The 25,309-nt window shown below is 45.5% G+C and overlaps 1 protein-coding gene across 6 annotated transcripts; it reads right to left on the bottom strand.

Moving 5' to 3' along the window:
• Positions 1–1,486: 1,486 nt before the first annotated feature.
• On the bottom strand, positions 1,487–25,309 carry LOC124205940. 6 transcript variants are annotated; one of them, XM_046603531.1, is made up of 25 exons: positions 25,123–25,309; positions 23,903–24,058; positions 20,794–20,869; positions 20,326–20,690; positions 20,033–20,172; positions 18,549–18,709; positions 17,940–18,160; positions 16,985–17,143; positions 15,442–16,306; positions 14,506–14,806; positions 13,280–13,396; positions 11,380–11,609; positions 9,633–9,908; positions 6,716–7,101; positions 6,241–6,473; positions 5,904–6,084; positions 5,618–5,762; positions 5,326–5,465; positions 5,071–5,232; positions 4,762–5,006; positions 3,995–4,219; positions 3,759–3,923; positions 3,531–3,673; positions 3,125–3,462; positions 1,487–3,061 (listed from the first exon to the last, which is right to left on the bottom strand). In XM_046603531.1, exons 4-25 carry the CDS (start codon positions 20,377–20,379, stop codon positions 2,543–2,545), a joined length of 5,406 nt encoding a protein of 1,801 aa, XP_046459487.1. In that variant the 5' UTR covers positions 20,380–20,690; positions 20,794–20,869; positions 23,903–24,058; positions 25,123–25,309; the 3' UTR covers positions 1,487–2,542. The 6 variants fall into 6 exon arrangements, with proteins under 6 accessions (XP_046459487.1, XP_046459489.1, XP_046459488.1 ...); XM_046603533.1 differs by lacking the exon at positions 25,123–25,309 and adding an exon at positions 24,130–24,211; XM_046603532.1 differs by lacking the exon at positions 25,123–25,309 and having other exon boundaries at positions 20,326–20,692; positions 23,903–24,223.

The following is a 25,309-nucleotide window of genomic DNA, read 5'->3' as shown; positions in this document are numbered from 1 at the left end:
GTCCGGAAGATTTATCTATTCGTTCAAGTGTTGTTGTTTGAATGGTGTGAAAAATAACTGTCACTCGTATTACTGACAGCCGGATTGCTGTGGTTCGAAAATGGAGCGGCGGATGACATTAAGTGGCCATGTTCCGTGTCTATCTCTCATTACGTTGGGGTCGTTGGGGTTTTATCATGACAGCAAGTACTATAACATCGACGAAGAATGTCTGGGTAAGCATCTTTCCCTAGCAATTAATTTATTTTTATTTACTAAAAGAAAATAATTAGACGTAACTGGAATAATGAGCACCAGATTGGGAATTCGTCAGAAATGAATACATCACAACACCAGCTTTGCAATCAAGACATGTTTGTGTGTGTCTGATTCACAGCACGTTAACAGTTTACTAATAATCTCATTCCACTTATCCGCCAGTTGGCCTTCCAGTTAAATAGGTTTTCGGTTTTCCGGCCAAGTTTTCCTTTGATTTAATGATGTGTCGTCACCATCTCCTCGTCGTCGTCGACGTCACGAAAAATTGAGTTGTTTTCTTTCTTCCTTAATACCAGTTCATCTAGAAAAGATCAATATCAAGTTGAAAAACGAGGATCCTATTACCCGCCCACTTCGGTGCACCGTCGGATTCCTGGACATTCTCAACAAGGTATAATAGAAATTGAATTTACAATATTGCAGTTCCAACAAATCCCAAACAACTAACAGCAAATTTATATGTGTAGGATCTGATCCGGATTCTAATCAACAGCCAGGATCAGCCGGGATTTCGAGGTTAGCTAAGTTAGCTAATCAACATCTGTTAATAGATGTTTTTGATTAGCTAATCGAGATCTGTTTAAAGAATTTTTTGATTAGCCAATGCATTCGCTAATCCGGTGTATTTTAGCGAATGCACTCGCTAGCCTAATTGAGATTTAAAATATCTTGTGTAGCACCTGGCTATTATTAAAAGATAAGTTCAGTCATAAATAGATATAGATAACATCCCATGCAGTTTGGGAAATTTGGAATTACGTATTACTGTTATGTAATTATTTGTTTTGTGACGAATGGTGTTGGACAAACAAAAAGTTGATTCAGGGAATAAAACAACAAAACGTCCGAAATCAGGAAGAAAACCCACGGACTTCTTCCTTTATCAACTTTATGCGCTTTTTATCTTATGTAATGGTCGATTTCGACCTCGTTACTGTCATATTTTTGAACGTATAATTTCCCCTCCATTTTGCCGGTGAAAATGAATTTAGATTATTCGCATCTGAATCGTCTAAAAAAAATATACACGAATAATGTTCACGAAAATCTCATGTTTTAAGTTAGGTAAAATTAGAAATTATTTTGCCTTGCTAGATTCTTATTTTTTTAAATTAAATTAATTATAATGCCCAGTTGACTGTATCCTGATCGATTTGTTTTCCAAATATATTGAAATTCCAGCTGATATTACATAATAACTTCAACCAAGAAAATGAAGTTAAGTGTGTTTGATAGATTCATCTGTTTTTATTTCAGTCACAACGTGTCTTTTATATCTTCAACACAAACGGAGGAGCGAGGAGCCATTTATAGAAACCAGTGAATCGATAATGTTTCAATAATTCTACACAGGTATACACTTAGTTTTCTTGTTTAATGTTCTGGTTAGAAATCTCTGGAAATAGATTATAAGTAAATAATAATACTATCAATTTGTGTACCTCTCTCATTTTCTTCTTAAATATTCTTATTTTGTCTGCTCTCCTGACTGTCGATTTTCTGACGATGACGATGTATATATAATACGACACCCAATCAAATAAATTGAAGTAATAGCGAAAGTTGTTGTAGTAAATCATTAACATGATTTTCCGCGGTGCGCTCGTCATTTTTTTACGGGGTTAGGGTCCACATCAATAAATAATTAAATAATATTGAAAATTTCAATCAGAACAGAAGGGACATTATTAGCATCATCGGTATTGTTGGAGTTAAATAATATCATCATTGTTTTTGTTTTTTGAAATTTTTGGTTCCACAAAAGATGAGGAATGACATCGAAGAGGACGACAGTGAATAAAGTCGATCATGATGAGGTTCATATGAAAAATTGGGGGAGCGATGGCGCAGGAAAAAAGGGAGAGAGATGAAAAAGAAGCCGAAGAAGATTGGTCAATAATGGAATGGGAGTTTGTGACAGACGTGCATACAGAAACTCTCACGACAAGGCTGAAACACTCACGAACGATAGACATTTTTTCTTTGGTTTTCAAATTAAATTTTTTTTTTCAACGCTGATTGTCCAGAATGATGACCGACTCTCTAAACGCCATCGAAAAAATAGAATTAGAATATTAATTATAGTCAACTGAGAAAAGGAAAAAAGGAGAATTCGAATCAGTCCTGATGTAATATGAGCTGTATAGTTGATACCAGATACTGTATATCAATATATAGTATAGCAATAATAAATATAAATCTATTTCTGTTTTTAATAATAATAGAGTATTCTTTTGTAGGTATTTTTTTTTTCTTTGAGAATATTAAGGGTCATGGGCTGTTTTCAAAGTCCGTAGTCGAAGGAATCCCATTCAGAAAAGCGTGAATCCTGTTTCTGGAGACGTTGCTGACAGGCCTCCAGGTAGGAATCTTGAATGCGGTACATGCCGGAATTGGCCTGGAACATGAGCGTTTCCAGGATGCGCTCGTTTTTGATGGCCTTGCTGGGCAGGACGATTTTGATGAGATCTTGAGGTGAAATTCGGTAGAGACGGAGGTCTCGCGTCAATCGTTCCATGGTGCAACGGAACTCGATTTTAGCGTCGACCCGCGAAGCCGCTCCTCGAGTGCGGATCTTGTGCTTGGCCCAGACGAGCATAGCCTCGAATTTGCGGACTTCCGGCACTTCCAGGTTGCGCGCCATAATCATTTGGACGATGGACTCGGAGAGCGACAGGAAATCGGGGCACTGGAACACCTGATAGGCCCGGGTCTCGATGAAGAGCAGGATCATGTTGACCAACTCGGAAGCGCTGGTGTAGCGCCAATAATAATTCTCTAATAGGCACAACATGCTACAAACCTGGAAATCCAAACATTTCCCCAATTAATTAATTTTCAAATTATTAAATGACTCAGGACGGACCACTTCGATTCTTAAGAACTGTTTGGCGTGATGAAAGCAAGCTTGGAGTAATTCGGGTAGATCGTAATGTTCGGCCGCGCAGATGAGTCCTGGAATGTTGTTGCAGGTGCACGGACAGGAGCCGGTATGCAAGTAGTCGAGGAGTAGCCGGAATGTTTCGGCGTCGAATTCAATAATGGCGAATTCCGTTTGAGCCAATTTGGAGCGATCAACTTTCTGGACGTCGGCGCAAACGCTCAGTCGGGGTACGGCCAAACTGTTATTGCTACTTCCAGCAGCTGCCGCAGCCCGGTCGGCAGCTGAACCCCGTTCACCACGCCCTTCTCTGCCCATTTTGGCTGTTAATGAAATTTTAGACATTTAAAATGATTATTCGTCATCATGAATAATTAATAAGGTCTCTTACTGCAATCTTGGGAACTGGTCCACTTTTTGTCATCGACCGTTAGCCGGTCTTGTTTCTTGCTACTCCGGCCCCAGCCGGCCGTCAGATTACCCAATCGTGAAAAGGCTCGCATCACCGACGGGCTACTGGGAACGCTTTTCGGTCTGTTGATAACATTAATTTGATATTAGAGTAGGCTATAGACTTGCTTTTCTAAAAAAAAAGAACGAACAATTTTTAAAAACATACCTGGGCGATTCGATATCAGGCACTTGAAGGAAATTGGACGACTTGTGACGCTGCTGGCCACCTGGACTGTGAAGTGTAGGGGCGGCTCTGGCCAGCAACTCGGCAACTGGAACCTGTGGAGATCCGAAACCTGTGCAGATTCCGTACAGCATCTCCTGGAACACTCTGGATAACAAAATCAAAGGCCCGAATGTTATGTAAAGTCTTCCGCAAATGATTTATGGATGGAAATTTACCGACTACGGACGCCTAGGATGGCTCGAACGCCATAGAGTTTCAGTTTGGTTTTACCCTGTCCGACCAGGAAACTGACGTCGAAAAGCACCGAAGGCGGGTCCAAATTGAGGAACACTTTGGCAAAGTCTTTGGCCAATTGGTCGTAACCCTCGAATTGATCGCGCACTGAATCCAATAGCGGGCTAGACGGCCGCATGTGACCAATTGGACGCCACGAACCTCGCCTGCACATGACAAGACAGAAAGAAAGAAAAAAAAAACACAATTTTAATGACACGCCATCATTTTTCTTCACCATGGGAAATAACTGACTGCACACGAGGACCAGGACACAACCCACCCACCCATGGATCCATAGTGATTCTCAATATCGATCGTGTAATTCAGTTTGGTTTGCCTTGGCTCCAGTCCAGCGCTTTGTACAAGATACCAAACAGAGAATGAACGAAGCTGGACTAGATATTCGCCATCAACCAGCCAGCGGATAACAATGGAAGTCCATCGATCGCCGAGAATCAAAGGACCCGGGGTAGGAATTTAGATCGAAATCGACTGAAAGATTTATGAAATGAAGACACGGGAAATTGGCCGTCGACGTTACCAACTCGATTTTGTGATTCTCATTAACAATTGGAGCGGCGGACGGATCGCATTAGACAATTATGGACGGCCGGATCGAACTATATGTATGACCTTGTTAAGTTAATCAAATGATTCGGTTCTTTTTTAAAACATTTAGCTTCAACGATATTAAAAGGGCACGGACCTGTACGGTTTGGGTATCTGTCCAGTTTCGGCGTGATTCTGTAAGTTGGCCACGATATCCTCCAGCATTTGACTGCGGGTACGTTCCTGCATCCTGGCAAACTTGGGAGCCGAATAAGAAGCCCGTTCGCCATTGACGATTTTGGTGAGCATCCACTCACGAAAGAGGACGCCATTGTGGAAGGTCGACTGCTCCCACAGGTAGGGCTTGTAGGCTCCCACTTCGTCACGGGTCACGACCGATACCTGACAAAAAAAAAACCGTCAATAAATCCATCCATCCGCCCATAAACAATTGACAATGTTTTACTTCGTATCGGGTGGGTTTCCTGCGCGATTTCGGCGACACCTGGACAAGGATGAACGTGTGCAGAAAATGGGATTTGATGCAGGCCGGCGAGAAATCGGTCGTGTTGGACTCTAGGAAAACGACGCAGACGATATCGTTGCCAACGTGCCGTTTCCTTTGCAACTAACAAATGAAAATAAGTAAAACAAAAATTAATTTCCTGCGAATTCGGGGTGGGTGAACTTATCCGCAAGGGGTATTAGGATCTCTGTGTACCTTCTGAGGATCGTTTTTCTCGTAGGGTAAGAGGGTGGAGACGTGAAACATAATCTCGATGCCACGCCAGTGAGTGTACACAGAATAGAGACCCGTCAAGTCGTGGACCGTGTCCAGTCCGCCTTTGTACTTGTCGAAACCTGAAACGACAACCCCCCGAAAATAAAAGAAAAAAAGAAAATCGAACGATGAACGAGATAAACTTTCCCTCCTTCCAAGTTGTCAACGACAACAGTGTCTGTCAATGGAACACTATAATCTAAATACAAATGTTGGCGGACGGGTGGTGTACCTTTCAGCCGCACTTTGTCGCCGATAATTTGAAGGAACTCGTCAAACAGGGGACTGTGTTCGTTGTTGTCCAGGATTTCCTCCTCAGTGTACTGGCCATCTTTGACGTAGATGACGCCCACCTTCAGCTCGGATTTGATAAAGACCTGTGGTGGGGGATGCGAGCGGGAAAATATCGACCGTTGTTCATGTGACATGACACAATAAAGGACACGATGTTTGACAAAAGCGCAGGAAAACTCGAGTTAGTATATCAATGGAGACGGTTATGTAATCAAGTTGTTGACCTGATCGAGTTTGAGGAGTTCCTCGGGCGTGTCGGGCAGCTGGCCAAGAATCAATGGCGGATTCAGATTGATCTCTTTGCCCAGAGAGCGGACGACTTCTTCGCGATTGTAGCGGTCGGCGAAGACGCAAGAAGCCGGGATCAGTCCGTGAACTGTGTAGCTGATGGCCCGTACCAGGATCCTATCAGGAGACAATCAAGCAATTAAGGAGCCTTCAAAAGCTGCCCTCATCTTCGCTCCCTCATCCGCCGCAAAAGCGGAAGGAAAAGATAAGAAAAACAAATAAAAACAAAAATCTCTGCGACGGGTGGGCTCCTGTCGAGTCCAGAGGACGGACCTGAATTGATCACGTCCGTTGATAATCTCCTGTTTGAGGCTGAGCACGACCGGACCGAGATCCTCGTCGTTGGAGAAGTAGTTCCAGTGCTCGGTCCCGTAAAAGTAACGCTCGTACGTCTCCTGTTCCACCGAAGTCAATTCGAATGTGCCCGCACGATCGAACTGCTCCTCGATGGCCGTTTTGCGACGGGCTTGCAGCTCGTGGATTTCCGGCAAACTGGTAGAACTCACCTACAACAACAACAAAAATACAAAACGCCATTTTTGTTTAACTAAATCAAACGAAACTGACAGGTTCATTGGCGTGCAGCAAATCATAAATTTTAAAAATAAATCAAACCAATCATTTTGAGCAAATTGCAAGAAGAGGGCGCAAAAAAATTATAACGGAAGCGATTGGTTTGTTGTTTTGATCTCAGTCAATGTTCTTTTTCGTGTTTAAAAACAGATTGGGGGGCGTCATCTACGGGTACTTGAATATGTTGATGAACTAGCTGAACTTTTCGGCCGGAGCGATCCGATGGGCCGGCGCCAATCGAGTCGGTTGAGGTGAAGACGGAAGCGACTCCGTTGGCGTGCCGCTGGTTCAGCTGCTGGCCGCTGTTGCTGCAGCCGCCGTCGAAACTGTCCGTCTGGATTCCCGTTCCGTTGTCGTTCTCCTCCCTTTCCTTCTCTCCTTCCTCCTCTTCGTCGTCGTCTTCGTCCTCGTCGTCCGACGGGCTGTTGGAATCCTCCTGACTTCCTTCCTCCTGGATGCCGTGATTACGCCGACGGCCGGCCCTTCCGCTTTGACGCGAACACTCGATCCAGTAGCCCGGGGTGGGCGTGAAATTGTGAGGATATCCGTCGCAGAATTCATCTAATATTCACCACCCACCCACCCCAGACAGACAGACAAAAACAAACGATCAATTAGAAATCAAGTGATTAGAGAGGAGGAATCGCGTGAAGAGCGAAAGAGAGAGAGAGACAAAAGTTGACAAATTAGATCCGGATGAGTAGTTTTGGATTCAAAAGTTTGCCAAAGTTTGCGAGGGGGGAGCCATCGCCCAAGAGTTGGAAACATGTTGACGCAATCGATTTGAAATCAATCCGTCCCAAGTAAGAGAGAGGAACGTAGGCGAGCGGATGGGGAGGAGGAGGAGAAAAGGTCCCCGGCGAAAGGTCAATAGTCGGTCCGCACTGAATCTCCCAGGACGGAAGAAGAAGAAGAAGAAAAAACGGGACACGATTACCTACTCGTATTTCAGTCGACAAGTTTCCAGTACTTGACGCCCGGAGTAAGTGGCTGGCCGTTTTCAACTTGTGCCGGCTCTTTTGCTATTAATCGGGTCACTACTATACACACTCGCAGCAGCAGTAGCAGCCCGATTCCCAGTGTCTACACATCCCGATCGTCGTGTTCAAATAGGAATTTTTGACTAGCTCGATATCCCGGCACGTGTATCAGAGATTCTCCGGATGACGGGGAATCACTTATTCACTTCAAAATGGCTGACTGCTGTGTGGAGACAAAATCCTCGTCTATTGATGCGGGGAAAAGCAGGTACACATCCATCCGACGAGCCTACAATCCACTGTATAGGTGAGCGCTAGCTAAAATTCATTATTGATGGGGCTCCCGGACGGCCACATGGAGAGAGTTCCTTCCACCTATTCTTGTCAACCATTTGACACAAGGACGGGCAGTGTGTATAGACCGCAGGAAGAAGAGAGGAATATACATATATTCATTTGCCACCAGCCCTGGCACTATACATACGGCTCTGCGCAGCTTGTTCCAGTCGGCTGGCCGGGGCGCAAATCTGATCAGATAGAGTGGAGGAGGAACAAGAACGAGCACTTTTTTATTTTGTTGAAAGGAGGACAGCACACACGCCAACATGGCCGGACCAGCAGCATCAACTCTTTAATTCATAGTGTCTAGAATAAATGCGGATGGAAAATGCACACACACACACACATAGAGGGATTGGGACGTGAAAATAAAGTGGGCGGTTCAACCGACGTAGTACTGCGTGACTGCCTACATCTTCCCAACAAGATCCACGTTCAATTCTCTCTCTCTCTCCCCACATGTGTGTGTCCCATTCCATTCTTCAGCCTCATGTCTCCATGTGAATGTCTGCATTACAAATGACGTCTGACTGCCTATCTCGGCAAGTTTCTTCTTCTTCCTCTCTCTCTCCCTTTTTTTCTCATTCCTAGCTAGTTTTGCTCCCGCCAGTACTTCATACCTAACCACCGGATGATATCGATCCAGCGGGAGGCGTTCGGCAATGGTGGGAGAGAGAAACTAGCTGCTCTCTATAGAGCGACTAGCTAAGACTGCTGTGTGTGCTTGTGCTTGTGCTGGCTGTCGTCATTCATCGGCTTTAGATCCTTGTGGTGCCTTATATAGCCCTCGCTAATATCTGTGTGTATGTTCTCTAATATGCTGGGCCCCCACTGGTATTACGTCGCATACCAGTCTACAACGAAGCTAGGGAGCCCTTATTATTTAAGTCTATAACATAATACGGCCTTGATTGTTTTCTCTTTTTCTAGGCCGTACTCGAGCAATAAAACAACAAGCAAAGATGGTACACGCATACATGTGTGTGTGTGTGTGCGCTCATGATAAATATTAGCGAGCAGCTAGATAGCTATCATCCTGTATACGTTTAGTATATAGATTGCCAGTGTATACATGGTTGGATCCTGTCCGGAAGACTTTGGAGCTTTTCATTCCGGTACCACCCCCCTTCTCATCATCAGCTTACTGCCATATAATATAGTAATATCGACGTAGAAGCTCTGGCCCTTATATATATGCGTCGTATACTACACAGAGCAGAGAAAAAAGGAGGGAAGGAGCGATCAGGATTTTCCGCTTCGCCTAACTGAAGTCATCCAATTTCAGGACCAAAAAAAGAAAAAGAAAAAATGGATGGATAGAGAAAGAGAAAAAAAAGGAAGTAGACTGTCGGTACTGTTGGGTAAATAAGCAGCGCTGTACAGAAAAGAAAAAAAAAAGAGCAGGCGGAATATTATACTCCCCCCCGAATAAAAAAGAAGAAAAGAAAAGAAAGAAAAAAGGGAGAAGTGAGATGATTACACGGACCGGGCCCGAGCACTTCTCTACTTCCTTATTCCGACATTTCCGGCTTGCGCATTTCCATCCGCCCCGATCTATGGGGCTGCATATCAAATGCTTCAAAAAGTTAATCATAGGGAGGAAGCAGGCGGAATACGACGGAATATCGAAAGCATCAACAAGTCAATTGAGGACCCGCCGAGTGGCAGGAGAAGGAGGCTCGTTGCGAGTTATTAACGGACGAAAGCCAAAAAATAAATAAGGAGAGAGGATCCGGGCCGGGTGGCGGAGGAGGCCCCCTATATGCAAAATACCTGAACAGGCTTGAGGCGGAAGTGGAAAGATGAGTGTAGTGCTGCTCTTGCGGCGGGCGACGGCACAGCCGAGCGATTGCGGCTTGAAGCTCCTGAGTTGTTGCATGAAATCGGACGACTCCATCAGAGCCACGTCGGCAAAGTGCAGGTCGCAAAAGATCTGATTCTTGAAGCGACGGGCACGCTTCTGGCTGGGACCCGTCAGGTTGACGCCGCAGGCGTTACAGCGCAGGCATTCCTCGTGGTAAATGTTGTTGTCGTAGACACTCGACGGCTCTGCATAATCCACAAAACAACGGCGCCAATCAAAACAACTTTTAAAATTTTTCTTCCGGCGGATGTGGGGAAACAAAACAAACACAATTTGATTTTTAAAAAATGAATGAACCACTTATAACTAGAGGAATTCACCGCTATGAAATAAGTTGAGGTCGCTCAAGAAATGGGAGACCGAACGCGGACGCATCCGGTCGCACTCACGGTCGGCTCGATACTACTACTCTCTCGGTGCGCACTGGCGCTCTATAGGGACCCGCACATAGACTCTCTCTCTCTCTCTCTCTCTAGGCACACTCTTACATACTGGCGTAAGTCAACTGCTGTTGCTAACCATCCTGACTTGCATCCATCCAGCCAAAGAATAGCCCCTCCGCACAGCTGTGTATAGATTCTTTTTCTATAGAGTGCTGATGCTGTCCTCCCTTCAGGGTCTCTCTCTCTCTCTTCTATAGACACAAATGCCAACGTTTTGCCTTTCTCTCGTCTCTTTTGTATTCTTTTGCCGACCTCAAAGACTGATGATTACACACACACACACACGGTCAACTCTCCACGGGGCCCACCCGCCCATGGAAAACTTTTTCCCTCTCCATCCCGCTATATTCAATGAGAGAGAGACAACAAGCTGTCAGCCCTTCATAGAGAATCATCGAGCGAGAAAAACGGACGATATTGTAATCGAATAACCCCGAAAATTTTTTTGGGATTTCTGCTCCAAAGATAATTGGATAGTATTTTCTATTTGAAAATGATTTGACAAGTTTATTTACACATCGGGCTCTATAAGAAGAAGAAAAAAAAGCCTTTGTTTTGTTTTTTCACGATCTTCAATAGAGCTCCGTAAAAAAGACACTTTGATTTACTACGAGGCTCTGGCTATATAGCTATACATATGTAAGTCTATATATCTCTCTCTACTGGTATTGATTTATTTTAACCCCCATAAAAAAAGGGGGGATAAAGTATGGAAGTTGCCGCCGCCTTTGAAGGTTTTCCTCCATCCCTTCTTCGTGAGTGTTATAACCGCATATTCTGCACGACATATTCCTTTTTGCCATGAAAGGATCGAGCCCCGGAGCGCGTGGGCGAATGGATAGGAACTCTTTTAAAAAAAGAAGAAGAAGAAGAGAGTCTCTGACGATGCTTTTTTCGGCTTATTGTGTCCAAAGTGTGTGTGCCGAAACGGCCCGAGTCACACTTAGTCGAATCCTTCCCATAACTGTCGGCGTTGCTATTAACAAGAGAGAAAAAGAAAAACCCGGGCGTCGTCTCGCAACCCAATTCCTTTGCCCCCCCCCCCTTTATCTTCTTTCTCTGTGTGCTTTTCCATCAATTGATTCAATTATCAACCCCAGCGGTTATAATGATGACTGGTTACGTTGGCCCCCCCCTTTTCTTGGCGTAGTAGTAGTTTGGTGAAATTAAGTGATTGTACGACATATTATTAATTATAGATGTGGATATATACCTGTTTGGGTGGACGTGTCGTAAAAGGCGGCCGTGGTTTCGACGGTCATGGTGGCGACGGTGCCGTCGCTGATCTGGGCGCAGGAATCGCGACGTCCGCGCGTCTTCGTCAATTCCTCCGACTGGGTCGACTGGCGGCGGAAGTTGCGGCAGCGCATCATCTCCTCGGTCGTCGACTGGCGCCGGAAGCCGCGAGCGATCAGGATCTCCTCGGTCGTCGTCGATTGTCTCCTAAAGATATTTTTGGACGAGCCGGTCAGTGTGACGTCATCAGTCCATCAACATTGAACGGCCGCAATATATAACAGTAGTTGAACAAGAGTTATTTATAGGATAGCAACTTTCTGATCTAAGCGACCACTTGATGGCTATACAAGATAAGTGACTTATATTTCATTAGCTTTCGTCTAGAAATAAAAAAAAAAGGGACGCCGTCCATCCGCCGTACGCCTGTCAAATTAAGCATTCCGTTGGGGTACATGGCCAACGGACCAGAAGAAAAGAACTCTTGACTGGTGATGAAGAACGACAGACAGGGAGAAGGAAGAATAGAAGAGTTCCATCAATCCAGCGACGACTGTATTATTTAACACACGTCTAGTGGGAAATTAAAAAGGAATCTGACTCGCGAATATTTCACAGTTCCACTTTTCGGCCAGTGGAGAAAAAGAAGTCGTGATGGATGGAGATCTCCATTGTTTACCGGTGAATTGATGGAAAGGAAATTTTTTTTTTGTCCTTTCAAATTATTTTGTTCGCCGAATCGACAATTCCAACTTTTGATTGCAATCCTGAATAATGCATTTGCAAAATGTCCCGACGCAATGGAAAAGTCCTTGGGAACACGTTAATAACTTTTCTTTTCTTTATTTTTTCTTTTTTAAAATATCGACCAAACTTTGATTTTCTCCGTTGGCCTTTTCAGCATTCGGAGCGTCGCCCTTTTTTGGGTGATTGTGATTGACGCCGTGTCGACGCCATTGTTGGCATAGTCCCCCTACCCCTTCGCTTTTTTTGTAAGAGGTGAACAAGTACGTCTTAAACGCTTTTCCTGTTATAGATGGGGACTGGTTCACTCACTCGGAACGAAAAGTGGAATTTATCCATCTATCCAATTCGGCGAGCGGAGGCACTGGATAAAAAAGGGGGGGGGGGGGAATGTTGGATCGTTATTTACGAGGTTACAAGTGGCTCCGGCTCTTTTGTCGTCCTCTTACGTCACTGGGGTTAGTGATCCCCGAAAACTGTTGTGTAGATATAAATACAGTTATATTCAGAAACCCTGCTGGTGTTCAACTGTGAAATAGATAATATCAACGTATAGGAGAGGTGGTGGCTTATCTCAATCCACTATAAATATAATTCGAATGACGCGGGAGAAAAGCGCGAAAAAAAAAATAGAAATTCGTGCGCCGTCTAGAATTCATTCCAATTAAGCTTCACAACTTTTGATGATGAGTGGGAGAGATGATGACACGCAGATATTTCTCGCCTCGAAAGCGTCGAGGATTTAAAAAGAAAACCAAAACGGAAAAGTCAACCTGATGCCGCCTCTCCCGTGTCACGCTCCCCAACGCCGATCAATAAAATTGCCGTGTCTATACACGCTGTGTATAGTGTGTAATGGGTAGAGCCGTGTAGCCTACACACACACACACACACACCATATATCATGTGTTGCTCATTAAAATCCCTCACCTCCTGGTTTCTGCTATACACATGGCGAATGATATCAAAGCCTAGCGGGTCTATATCCGTGACGTAAACGGTTAAACGAATGTCGAATTTAATATCCCCTGTAGGATACGACGACTATACATGTATCGTATTCTCGAAATTGATTTGAAGCTGTCAATTTGTTTGACTAGAAATAACAAATGAAAATAAATAGGAATTTTTACCTGAGACTGGGCTCTTTTGGCGACGGCTCCCTGGAGCTGCAAGTCGAGCTGCTCTCCGAACGACATGGTTTAGATGTAGAAGTTGTCGTTGCTTTGGAACCTCGTCTGCTTCGACATCTATATATGTACACACACACACACGCACACACACACGCATGGCCCGACAAACAGACACACACAACAAACAGTCAGGAGGGAAATCGACATCCACAAGCGAAGGCACATCGAATAGAGAGAGAGAGAGAAAAAGAAATTTGTCCGAGAGAAGATAAGAAATAAGTAAATAAATCCAGTGAATAAATCCGAAATCAAACGGAAACAAAAAGTATAAGACACACACAACGAGAGACGACCATTGCGCTATAGTTTGGTGCTGAAGTAATTAATCAGCTAAAAAATATATGTACAAGTCGTATCTAATTTGATATCAATACGTGTGCAGCGAAACGAGGAGAAAACAAAAATAACACATCACACTGAAAAAGGAGGGTTCAGATAAAAAAACAAACTCTTTTGTTTGTACACGGTCTAGATTTGCTCCGGGACCGCGTTGATTGAATTTCGCAGAAGAAGAATAAAAAAAATAAAAAATAAAAATGGGAGAAAATCTAATTTTCTTTGATACGACAAGTCAATATGGAAAATCGTCAAACAATATATCAATCCCAGTTACTCTTTTTTTGGAAACCAATTTCTTTAGGCACGGCCTCCTATCGCCCCCCGACTGTCGAACGTCGTTTTGGGTCGTTGCGAGAAAATGTACTTTTTAAAATTTCAAATCAAGTACTATCGACACACTAGAGTGCCGATATCTGCGTGTGGCAGAGGAGAAAAAGAAGGCGGGAATGTATTGATCGTTCACAGGATCGATCGTCCTACAAACTCCACAAAGAAAAGTGAAGAGGAAAAAAAGAAAGAAAAAAGGAGCGTGCGAACAAACTTAATCAAATCATCGATAGTGATAGGCTATGAAAAGATTTCCTGGCACGACGACGACGGCAGGAATCTCTCGCGGATTTTGGGGGGAATTTTTAATTTTTTATTTTTCAAACGAGGCCGGCCCAATTCAATCATTTTAAGAAAATGGGGAGGAAACCGGAAGTGAATCGAGTAAAATGACCGGAAAGAATTGCGTATAAAATTGTGGAAAAACGAAAGGAAATAAGAAGAGATATAAAACAATCGGACGGAAATCAAATAAAAGTGGAGAGAAAGAAAATACTCACTTGAAGATGTCTTCGGTAGTGGTGGATTGGCGGCGGATGCGACTGCCCCGAGGCGATGTTCCATCTCCTCCGCATTCGCCGTCCGGGCTGAGGTGAGGGCGCGAATCTCGACGGCCACGCAATTTGGATGTGCTGCCCAACAGGCCGGCCCCGCCGCTCAGCGCTTCTTCGGCCGCCGAGTCGGGCGACAGCGAGTCGCGGTGAGTCTGCAGAGCGGCCATTAGAGTGGCAGCCGGAGGCGCATCGGGCGATAAAAACGGGCGGGAACCTCTTCGGCCCGTTTTACCACCTATCGGAATACCTGTTGAATTTTTTTCCGGCCAGCCGGAAGAGAAAATGAGCAAAAGTAATAAATATCGCACGTTCCGCCAACAACCCAGCACGGCTGACACATTTCAATAAAAACTTGGATCTTTTTTACGATCGGGATTTTCTTTTCTTTGGCGTGAAAGGCACAACATATTACGTCATCAGTCTAGCTTTTATACAAGTGCGGTTGCGCGGAAGCTGGATAGCGCGATAGTCGCTGATTTTTCAATGAAGAAATGAGAGCCAGCTGGCGGTCGATCCTGAAATTACGTCAAGGTGTTGACGTTCGTGGTCCCGCACTGTGTACTATACACAGACACAACGTGCAGGGTTGTCGCTAGTCCTAATTGGTCATATGCTTTTGAGAGCTTTTGACGCGGGCGGGAGACACTCGACGGAATGACGGACCCAACACTTGAAAAATCCTTCTGGACAAACCCACTTGACTTTTGACGCTCTTCTTTGTAAGGGACCGCCTACACACACACACACACACACTCTTGTCCTTTTTTGAAAGCGCTAATGGCTTCCGGAAGGAAGAGAGGGGGGCGGAGGAGGTCAAAGGTTACTCCGGGACCATTTTCACGAATCCATTATCGACCGCCACTTGAATAATTCGGAGCTTACCTTCGTCTAAAGTGGTCGACTGTCTGCGGAGTCTGGGTAGGCGCCCGGATGTGGAAGGACTGCTGGAACAAGGCCGTTCGGGCGAAGAAGACGGCCTGGATCGCCGGCGATGTCGGCTGACTCCCAACGTGGCCAGTTCGACGACGACGGGAGTGGAGACGATGGGAGCGTTGATGGACGTCGTGCTCTCGGTGGATGGAGCGCTGGTCAGGAGGATCGGTTTGACGAAATGCTCCTCAGGAGCCACGACAAGCGGACAGGATGAAGACGGGCCGGACTGCGGATTGGCGGCGCTGTTGAGCATCGATCCAGTGCCGCTACCAAACGGACTGGTGCTTCTTCCTTCGGGACTCGGCGGAATGCTGGTGGCGCTGAAGATGGGGCAGAGGCTGTGATCCGGCGACGTCCCGCAATTGGCCGTCGTCGTCGTGACCAGCTGGCAACGCGGAGAAGTGGGCAACGAGCCCTGAACGGGACTCAGTTGGCGAGGTGACGACGGCGAGCCATGGCCTTGCCTTCCGCTTCCGTAATAATTCGATCCGCCGACGTTGGCCGAGGACGTCACCACAACCGTTGTGGTCGACGGGAACGTCGGACTGACGGGCGCCAGTCCCAAGCCGCTGGGTGAAGTGGCCACAGTCGAAGTTCCAGCCACCGATCCAGCCGACGAGTGTTGGGAAATGCTTCCACCTCCGCCAGACCTCGATCCAGCGCTGTTCCTGGCCAGCGGTGAAATACCGGAACAACGACGCCGCGATAGGAAACCAATGGAGTCGTGACGCTCTTTCAAGCGCTCCCGCAACGCTTGGCTGAGTTCCACCGTTTGAGTGGGCAGATTCCCATCCACCGACTGCCTCTGAATGCCCTACATCCGTCCGGAAAAAAAGAGGAAAAAAAAAACATGTTACACAAAAGGAAGAAAAAGAGATAAACCGGAATCGATGAGCATCATCATCCGTGTTCCATTTCCATCGTCTAAAATACAACAAAAAAAGACAACGCGAATAAAACAAAAAAATGGATAGAAACGGACGAGGACTTTTGATCCGCTATTTTAGATTAAGTTGCACTTTGATGTGTGTGTGTGTGTACTATACAAAACCGTTGGGATCGCGTATGTGCGTCATCATCCTCCCAACCGCCGCCCACACACACAGACACACACTCTGATTTCATCGATTTTTGTTTTTGGGGATTCTTTTCTTTTAGAGAGAGCGAAAGTACAGCAGTTTTTCTTCTTTGTCTCTTTTGTCAAACTCTCTCTGCCAGCCAGCCCAGGATGTATGTATATGTACTCAATGGCTCCTGCTGCTCCTGTCGTTTCCTTTTCTGCAATGGACCAAATAAACTACCGGGGAAAAAAAAATCTCCCTCCTATTCTTTAGATATTCATATCGATATGTATGCATGTATATATAGTGTATCGACAGGAGCGGCCATTTCCGCAGGATGCGTGTAAATAGGACGAGATCGATTTCTCTTCCTTTTCTGTATAAAAAGAACAAAAATTTGAATGACAATAAAAAGAGGGAAATATTCTTACCGCCGTGCTATCCGTCCGGCTGATGCCGGGAGTTCCGGCCGGTAAGGAACTGTCACGATCCCGTCTAGACATTAAAAACTGGAACTTGCTAATGTCCAAACCGACCGAACTTCCGGATACGGATCCGCCAGACCCGACGCCAGAATCTCTTCTTCCTCCCTAATAAAATTATTAAAAATTTTCTTACTTTTTAAAAAACATAAACTGAGAGCCTCTAAACATTTCAAGGAAAATAAAAATAAAAATAAAATGGGGAAGATGATTGGGCCCTTTTTTCCGTGAGAGTTGTGGAAATCGAATGCCTGGCAAGCCGGAATAATGTGTATATGAGCTGCTGCTCTCTCTCTCGTGCGCTCACTGCCATCACATCCAGCCATCCAGAGACGAGTGAGAAGGAATATAGGGCCAAGGTAGTTTAGACTTTTGAGTGTGTCACGGTTCGATACGTCAACCAATCTATCCAGCCGTTATTATACATGTATAGCGTTTGGCGCCGTTTTAGATCTCTTCAGGGAATATTACGGAGGGGTACACACACCCAGTAAAAAGAAAAAGGTGGCGAATGTTACGGATGAGGCTGATAGGAAAAAAACGGTAAGAAGATGAGGAGGTGGAGCTATAAAACATTTTTCTTTCCCGATGATGACGGAAATGATGAAATGTGTGTGCCAAAAAAGAAGATGGGAGAGAAAAGAAAAAACTCTTTTGATGTCCTAATAACGACCAGTCCCGGGACTTGTGTAGGTGGAGAAAGGCTGATGTTATCGACCAGTTAGTCGTCGTCGTTCGTTCGTTCAATCTGCCAATCAATACCAATGGATTTGAATCTCCTCATTATTTTCAGGGGAGACTCTTTTTCAATCAGTCCGGAAGGCAAGTTCATATCCCAGTTGTTGACATTTTGATTTGATTTTTTTCTTTTTCAAAAAAAGAAAAAGAAAAAGAAAAAAAGTACCGATCGTTTTGGGAAGGCTGCCGTCATGGATTCCCTCCTTTTACGCAATTTGTCGCCGTCGATGCTGGTCGAATGGGCGGCGGCCGAGCTGGACGATGGGCCGCTAGTCGTCGACGATTGACGCCGGATCCACGGCAAATTGCCAAAGGCCATATCGACAAGAGATTCACGCCGGCCCGTAGCGGCCCGCGATCTTGAATTGTTTCCCGAGCCGATCCCACCTGTAAAAAAAAGTAAAAATGAAATAAATTAAAAATTTCCCTTTATTTTTTTCCCGCCCATTCGGTGTAGATGGGGCAAACGAATGGGGGGGTGAGGAGCTGGCGTGTGCATGCGCTCCTGCACCGAGTTGAGGATTATTGAGCGAGTCTTTTCGGCGGAGGAGACGGAGGAGGAAGGTGGCCCGGGGGGTTGCTGGCACTCTCTTGATAAAGATACAAAAGGCGCAGTGAAAACTCGAGTGTGGTCTTTGCCATAGCTCTCACCCCCCTCCTCCTCCTCAAGTTCTCTGGGGCTGGTTGGCCTTAAAACCACCGGGATTCTTAGTTATCGATCAGGGCCCGTCGGCTGCAAGGAGAAAAACTATACAAGCAAGAAACAACTACACACCTTGAGATGCTGATGGGACCGACGTGTTGTTGTGATGACCCGCGTTCGACTTGTCCTTGCTGCCCCACAGCAAGTCCGTGATCTGGGCCAGCGATGACCGTCTCCGTCCGCCATCCCGTCCGCCACCGGCCGATCCGGGCGGGGAAGTTTCGCGTACCGTCCTAATACCAAAAATTCAAATTCAAATCAATTTGACTAGGGGTGGGAGAGGAATGATGGGCAGCCTGGGGGAGATTTAATTACACCGACGGATTTCCGACCTAGAAAACTCGGTCGACTCCACACGGCCAGAAATTTCAATTTTTTTTTCTTCTCCCTGTGAACATTTTCGCTGATTGAATGAAACGCGTTTGAGAGAGAGTTAATGAGGAGCGAAGCATCTCTGAGGATTCGAACCGGGCAAGCGAATGAACAGGATTTTTTCTTTCCATTCTTTTTTTGGTTGAAAAAAAAAAAAGTTTTCCTTATTTAATTTTCAATAATTGGATGACTTTCACGACATTTCCTCACCACCGTCTAAACATTGGAGGCGACACATACGTTTTTTCCTATTCGAACATTGAGAAAAACAAAATTACGGTGACGTCAGCAAATGTGATTGATCCCATTCATCAGTTGGGGGGGTTTATACACTGCGAACATAAATTACATAACCTATCGGCTTTTTCGGAAATTGCCCCCGGGGACGTAATATTTATTGGCTTCCTCGTTTCCTCTCCCCCCCTGCACCTCTTACCCACTTGTGTACAGCAGCAGCAGCTTCCATTCAAGAAGACCTGGGAAAATTCATTCAACCTGCCAGCAGTCCCATCTAAACAAATACACACACTCTATGCAAAATACTCTACAACACAAATCTCTGACGTCATAATGAATGGCGTTTCCATCGCAAAAGGTTACAGGCCTCCCCCACGGAAAGATAATTGCAACTCTCAAAGGGAGTTGAAGCTCAAAAAAAAAAAGGTTAATTAAGTATAGAACTAACTCTGTTTGTCCACGAAAATAGTCTAACGAATTTAGTTTGAAAACTTGGGCGGAGAATTGGATCAGAACACGGGACCGTTGGGTGCTCTCCTGTGTGTGTGTGTGGCCAGCTGGCGACTCTTATTTATCCCGACTATACAGAAGACACGCAATGTATACTGTGATACACACACACATACACAGCCTACGTGACTAATCAACTGAATTCGACGTACAACAACCCTGCTGATGCATTGTGTAAACACACACACACACACAGCACAAAAGCGGAAAAAAATCTTCCTCCTACACACCTTATATCCGAGCTGGGCTATACACCCCCGCAACTACAACAACAAGACGGACAAAAAGGAAAACTTTTTTCTTGCTGTTTGACACGACTAAACAATCTGCGATTCCTTCAAGTTGAACTTGACGTCACATCTATTTGAATTCCCGGCTCGAATTGAAATGGTTGCAAGGCCTAAAAAAGATTTATTGGCGGATTTTTTTTTTATTACCTGGGCGGACTGACGGCTCTGAATTGAGTGGCGGAATCGCGACGGCCGAGCCTGGTACGTAAGGCCGTCAGGGCATTGGGTCCTTCGAAGTCACGCAATAGCTCATCGATACCGTTGCCGCCTTGCCAAACAAGTCCCACCTGTGCGAAAGAAGAAACGACATTGTCAATACTACTACGACGACCACCACTCACCCTGGGAATGGAAAAATCAATTTTTTTTTCTTTTTTTTCTGGGCCGGAAGTTCATCGAGTTCAATGCCCAAAGGGGGAGCTGGATTGTTCATTATTTACCTGGTGGGTCAAGATGGGCAGATTGCAGACAAAGCAGACCACCTGCGAAGACATGATTGGCCGGAGGGAGGAAACTGCGTGAGGCCGATCAAAAAAACACGCTCACACACAACACAACTGGATCGATTCTCACGAACACAATTTTTCAGCAAGATTTCTCATATGCGGAGGCATCCGGATGAAAACAAATTTCCCGGGGAGCAGCAGCCCCGCAAAAAGAAAATTTCGGGTGAAACACACACACACACACACACTGGATGAACGATGGTGTGCAGCTCCTGTTGAATGGGGAAAACAAGGAAAAAGCAACTGGTCTCTGCGGTGCGCAGACCAATCCGGCGGATGAAATTGATTTTTTCCGGAGTCTCTACACACGCACACATACAAGGAGAAGGAAACACACACATATTAGACGGATGCACATTCAAATGGCTATACGAAATAGGTCAAGAGACTACTACTACTCACGCTGTACACCAAAATGTCCCGATGAAACCTGTAGATATTCCAAGGCCTCCCAAATTTGGTTTTATCCAACCGGGACCTAAAAAACGGACAAAGAAAATGATAAATATCAACGACAATCACGAAATAAAAATAACAAGAAAAATTCGTTCGTTTTTTCAGTGGTGGTTATTTGGGACTTGGGAGGGTTTGTGCAGCAACTGCGCTTGAGCGGGACTCGCTTGGCGCAGGTCCCGTTTTCTCTAGCTCCTTTTCGTCCAGCCATCCGTTTTCTATCGGTTTTTGTCTCGTCCTAGTTTTCATTCATTCTCTCTCTCTCTCTTCCTATTTCCCCGTTTTCGCTTTCTTGTGTCCTTTCTCTCTCTGCAGCGAGGGGAGCTACAGGTGTTGCGCCACCAAATCAATACCGCACACACCGAAACTTGCTCTTCCCGGTACATCTTCGCATCTATCTATCTAGTATCTATACGGTACGTTCCATCTATTAAATGAATCCTCTCTAATAACGTCATTTATATGCCAGGAGAGATATCCATCGAAACAATAAGTTTGACAAAATAACAAATCGGGTTGGGGGAGAGAGAGAAACCGGGGCGGGGTCTACACGATGATTCGACGTTAATGTAACGATCGAATTGTCTAATGTGATGGTCTCATTACGAGATTGGGTCGTCCCCATCGATCATTTCCCCCCCACCCACCAGAGAGAGAGAAAAGAACCAGCAGGCACATGACATCACTAGCCTATTCTTTTATCCTCAATTTGTCTGCTGGCCTCTCTCATTTGTCCGTTCTGTCCCGCGTTTATTAGTAAATAGGTTTTTTTTTATTTTCAAATAAAAAAGGACAGGAGAAGAAGAGAAGAGAGAGAGCGAAAGCCCTTCAACAGGTGCATCTATAGTTCTCTGTTGTAGCACCTTTGCTCTGTCTTTTCGTTTCCTCACGACACTCGTGTGCACACAGTGGAGCGCAGGCGCCGTCCGAAAAAACGGGAGGGCGACACTCCATTCAACTTTCGGCTGCTGTCCGACCAAACAGACAAACGATCATCATCGATCAAGGAAATAAAGAAACAAAAAAAAAACAAAAAACGAAATCCATAGAAACACGAGCGACTTGAAACAAACTAATAAAAACTTGTGTGGATGGATGGATTGATTCCGGATGCGCCCCCCTTTTTTTCTTTCGTTTTCAACAAAAATCTTTCGGTGAAGAGCGGAGGCGACCGGAGGCCCGGCGCTAATCATATTGACTTTCAATTTAGCGTTTAGCAGCTGCTACACGCAGCCAACCACTATATAGGAAAGACCCACTGAACCTTCTTCTTCTTCTTTTTACAAAAGACAAAGACTTTCGCCTTCTGGCCTTCTCCTCCGGCCCTCTCTCTGTGTGTTTTCATGGCAAACAGAAAACAGAAGGTCCTACTGCTCCTATATGCTCTTATGTATGTGTCGTCTTAGACTTTTAGGAGCATGGAGGGGGGACAAAAAGGGTAGAAAAAATTGTTTTGATTGGCTCCTCTGTGTATATATGCTGTGTGCGGTGTGTGGCCATAGGATTCACTCCTGAGCTTCTCCTGATGCCTGGCTCCTAATGGAGAGACCTGAGGGGCGGGCGACTGATGGGGAGGTGGTCCCATTTTTTTCCCCACCCGTTTATACATGAATAAGGAAGAGAGGCGAACTAAGATGAAAACAAAATCGTGAAAAATAAAAAAATAAAAAAGAAGAAGGTACACAGGAGGAGGAGGAGGGGAAAAAAAAGTAGGAGCGGATGAGATGAGGAGGGGAAGGAAGAATCGATCAGAGAGAGGTTAGGTTGAAGTTGCCATGGCAACGCAAAGGTATAAAGCTGACGTCAGCAGAAAGACTCGCAAGGCAAGTAGGCAAAAACAGGAGGGGGGAAAAGGAAAAGCGGAAGTTGAAGAACACAAGGATCTATAGGGGAGAGAAGAATAGGAACAACAGGAGCACTGTAGCAGCAAGGAACTCTCTCTCTCTATACAAACTCTGCCAGGAGGAGGAGGAGGGGTTTAGGAGCTCATTCAGCCGTCCGTAGGATCTCTCTCTTGGACCAAGGATTGAAAAGAAAACTCTCTCTGTGCAAACAGAATCAGAAAAGGAAATAAAAAAGCTGCGAGCAACAGGTGGGAGTCCACCTCCTCCGCCGTTTTTATTTCCTTCCGTACACACACACACACACACACACCAACCTGCTGCTCCTTACATACTGGCCCTCCTTCACGCTGCATCGTACACACCAAGCATCAGTTCTAGTGTACAACTCTCCTTTTCTTCCTCGCAACTAGTGTATAGTCTCTGCAGCGAATAATATCGATCCTGAAGTAGGAAAGAGAAAAAAAAAGAGGAAGGGCTGCAGCCAGGAGCGGGACCCTCCCCTCCTTTTCGCGTCGTCTCAGACCCTTTCACGCTGGCAGACACACAAAATGGACTCGGATGGATGTAGCCACCGACGACGACGACGACGACGACGCCGTCGTCGATGTATGCGCTCCTGCTGCTCCTTTCGGATTTCTCTCTCTCTGGACGGAATTGATTTTCGGATGCCTGGCTCCTAGCTCCTAGTTGGACCTTGTGTGTGTATTTGAGTTTCAGCTCTCTCCCGGTTTCCCTCGCTCTCAATCTCTCTTTTGCTACAAGTTTCTAATTCGTTCAGCACCTCGAATCTCCCGATGCTTTGAAGTGTTCCGGCACCCGCACGACTACTAGGAGCCAGCAGATAGATGATACACTAGTACTACTACGTCTAGTAAGACTAGATGGTATAACATCAAATGAATCGAGATGCTCAATCCCCGCAGATTTAATTAAACCGGTCCATCCAACGTCTCTACATCTACACGGATGGATGGATCACACACACACACACAGCAGACCAGATGGAATATCGAATTATCTAGTAGATTGATAAGATTTTTGAGCTCCGGATTGGTCCCATTCGTTCATGCGTAACAAAATTGTCTTCTATTGATCCTGCATTATATATCCTTTTGGGGTAGGGAGGGGAGGAACAAGTTGAAACCGGACAAAACGATTTATTTGTCCGGCTGTAGAAACACACACACACAAAATGGGTTACTAAATTTACTCACCGCGTGAAACTTGAGGCGTGAATAAATCGTTTCCTCTTTACGTCCCGCTGAGAGCCGTCAATCGCAACGAGCCGCTGGTGCCGAAGGCGGATCATCCAAAATGCGGATCAACTGCTGCGACGACGGATGATCCATTGAGTGGCTCCTTTTCTCCAACTGGCGGATGAAATAGAATTTGTTTTTTTACTTTTTCTGTTACTATCGGCACAACTTGTTCACGAAATTACAGGCCAAAAAGAAACAACAAAAAATTCGAGCAGACGGAAGAGCGGAGTAGAGAAATCGCTGTTGAGCGACCGACGACTGACGGGAGCAGTGTGTGCGGGCACCGGTTGCATTCTCTCTCCTTTATATCAACCGGGAAAGGCGGACTGGCAAGGAGGGGAGGAGAAAACAGGAGCGGAAGAGAAGGTTGGGTGTATATAGCGCGACGGCCGGATCGTCGAAGCCCCGCCCACTTGAAGCTTCCTCGCCCCTCAAAAAGACGTTGGAAAAATCCCGAAGAAAAAAAAAGTCGTGCAGATGAGGGAAAGATGAAACAAAATTGACGTCATTTGACATGGCACAAAAGTTCAACCAACTGTTATCATTCGCTCCATTTTGTTGGGGGAGATGCGGAAGTGCGGAATGCTCCCCTCAAAACGGGTCTACTAAGACGTGGGTTGTCCCACAACATCCGCATTATTCACCAATATTCATCGACAGCTATTCAAATCAGGGAGGGTTAAACAGTTTTCCATAAATGGACAGTACGTGCTAGATCTATAGATTGAGAAAGGAAATAACAACCGTTATAAAGCTATAGAAGAGGTTGAAATGGAACGGGTTGGATTGCTGGTTATATATCCCGGTGCCAAGAAGTACTACGTACCGGAGTGGTGCGTGCGGGAGTGTGTGTGTGTGGATGAATAAGAGAGAAGATAAAGAGGTTCGAGGACGGGCTGGAGTGAGGATATAGAGTCAAAGGGAGAGAACGAGGCGGAATAAGTAATTTTAGAATCCCCATTCATCATTCATTCCTTTTTGCACATGGCCAACACTAGAGAGAGAGAGAGGATTTGTATCTCCACACGTCAAAATGGTGGGGAAACACCCGCGTGACGTCCGTTGGATGACTTTTAAATGAGCTGTTGACGCAACGCTCAATCGCAAAACGTCCAGATTTCACACACACACACACACAATTTTGACATTTTTCAATTGAAATGTTTTTTGCTTACGTTTTAACGGTGCAAATCGAATGCGATGGAAACAGCCAGGCCAAGGAACTTCTGTTGTCTTCAATCCAAAAATGGCGGATGTGTTGTGAAAAAAGCCACGTGACCGAGAACAATCAACACAATCACGAGGTATCGCCATTTCAAAAGTTAAATTGACGAGAACAAAAACTGCGACCATGCCAGAGCG

Source organism: Daphnia pulex, chromosome 10, assembly GCF_021134715.1.
Source record: "Daphnia pulex isolate KAP4 chromosome 10, ASM2113471v1".
In the NCBI taxonomy this organism is placed as follows: Eukaryota; Metazoa; Arthropoda; class Branchiopoda; order Diplostraca; family Daphniidae; genus Daphnia; species Daphnia pulex.
This window is presented reverse-complemented; position numbering and strand designations above follow the sequence as displayed.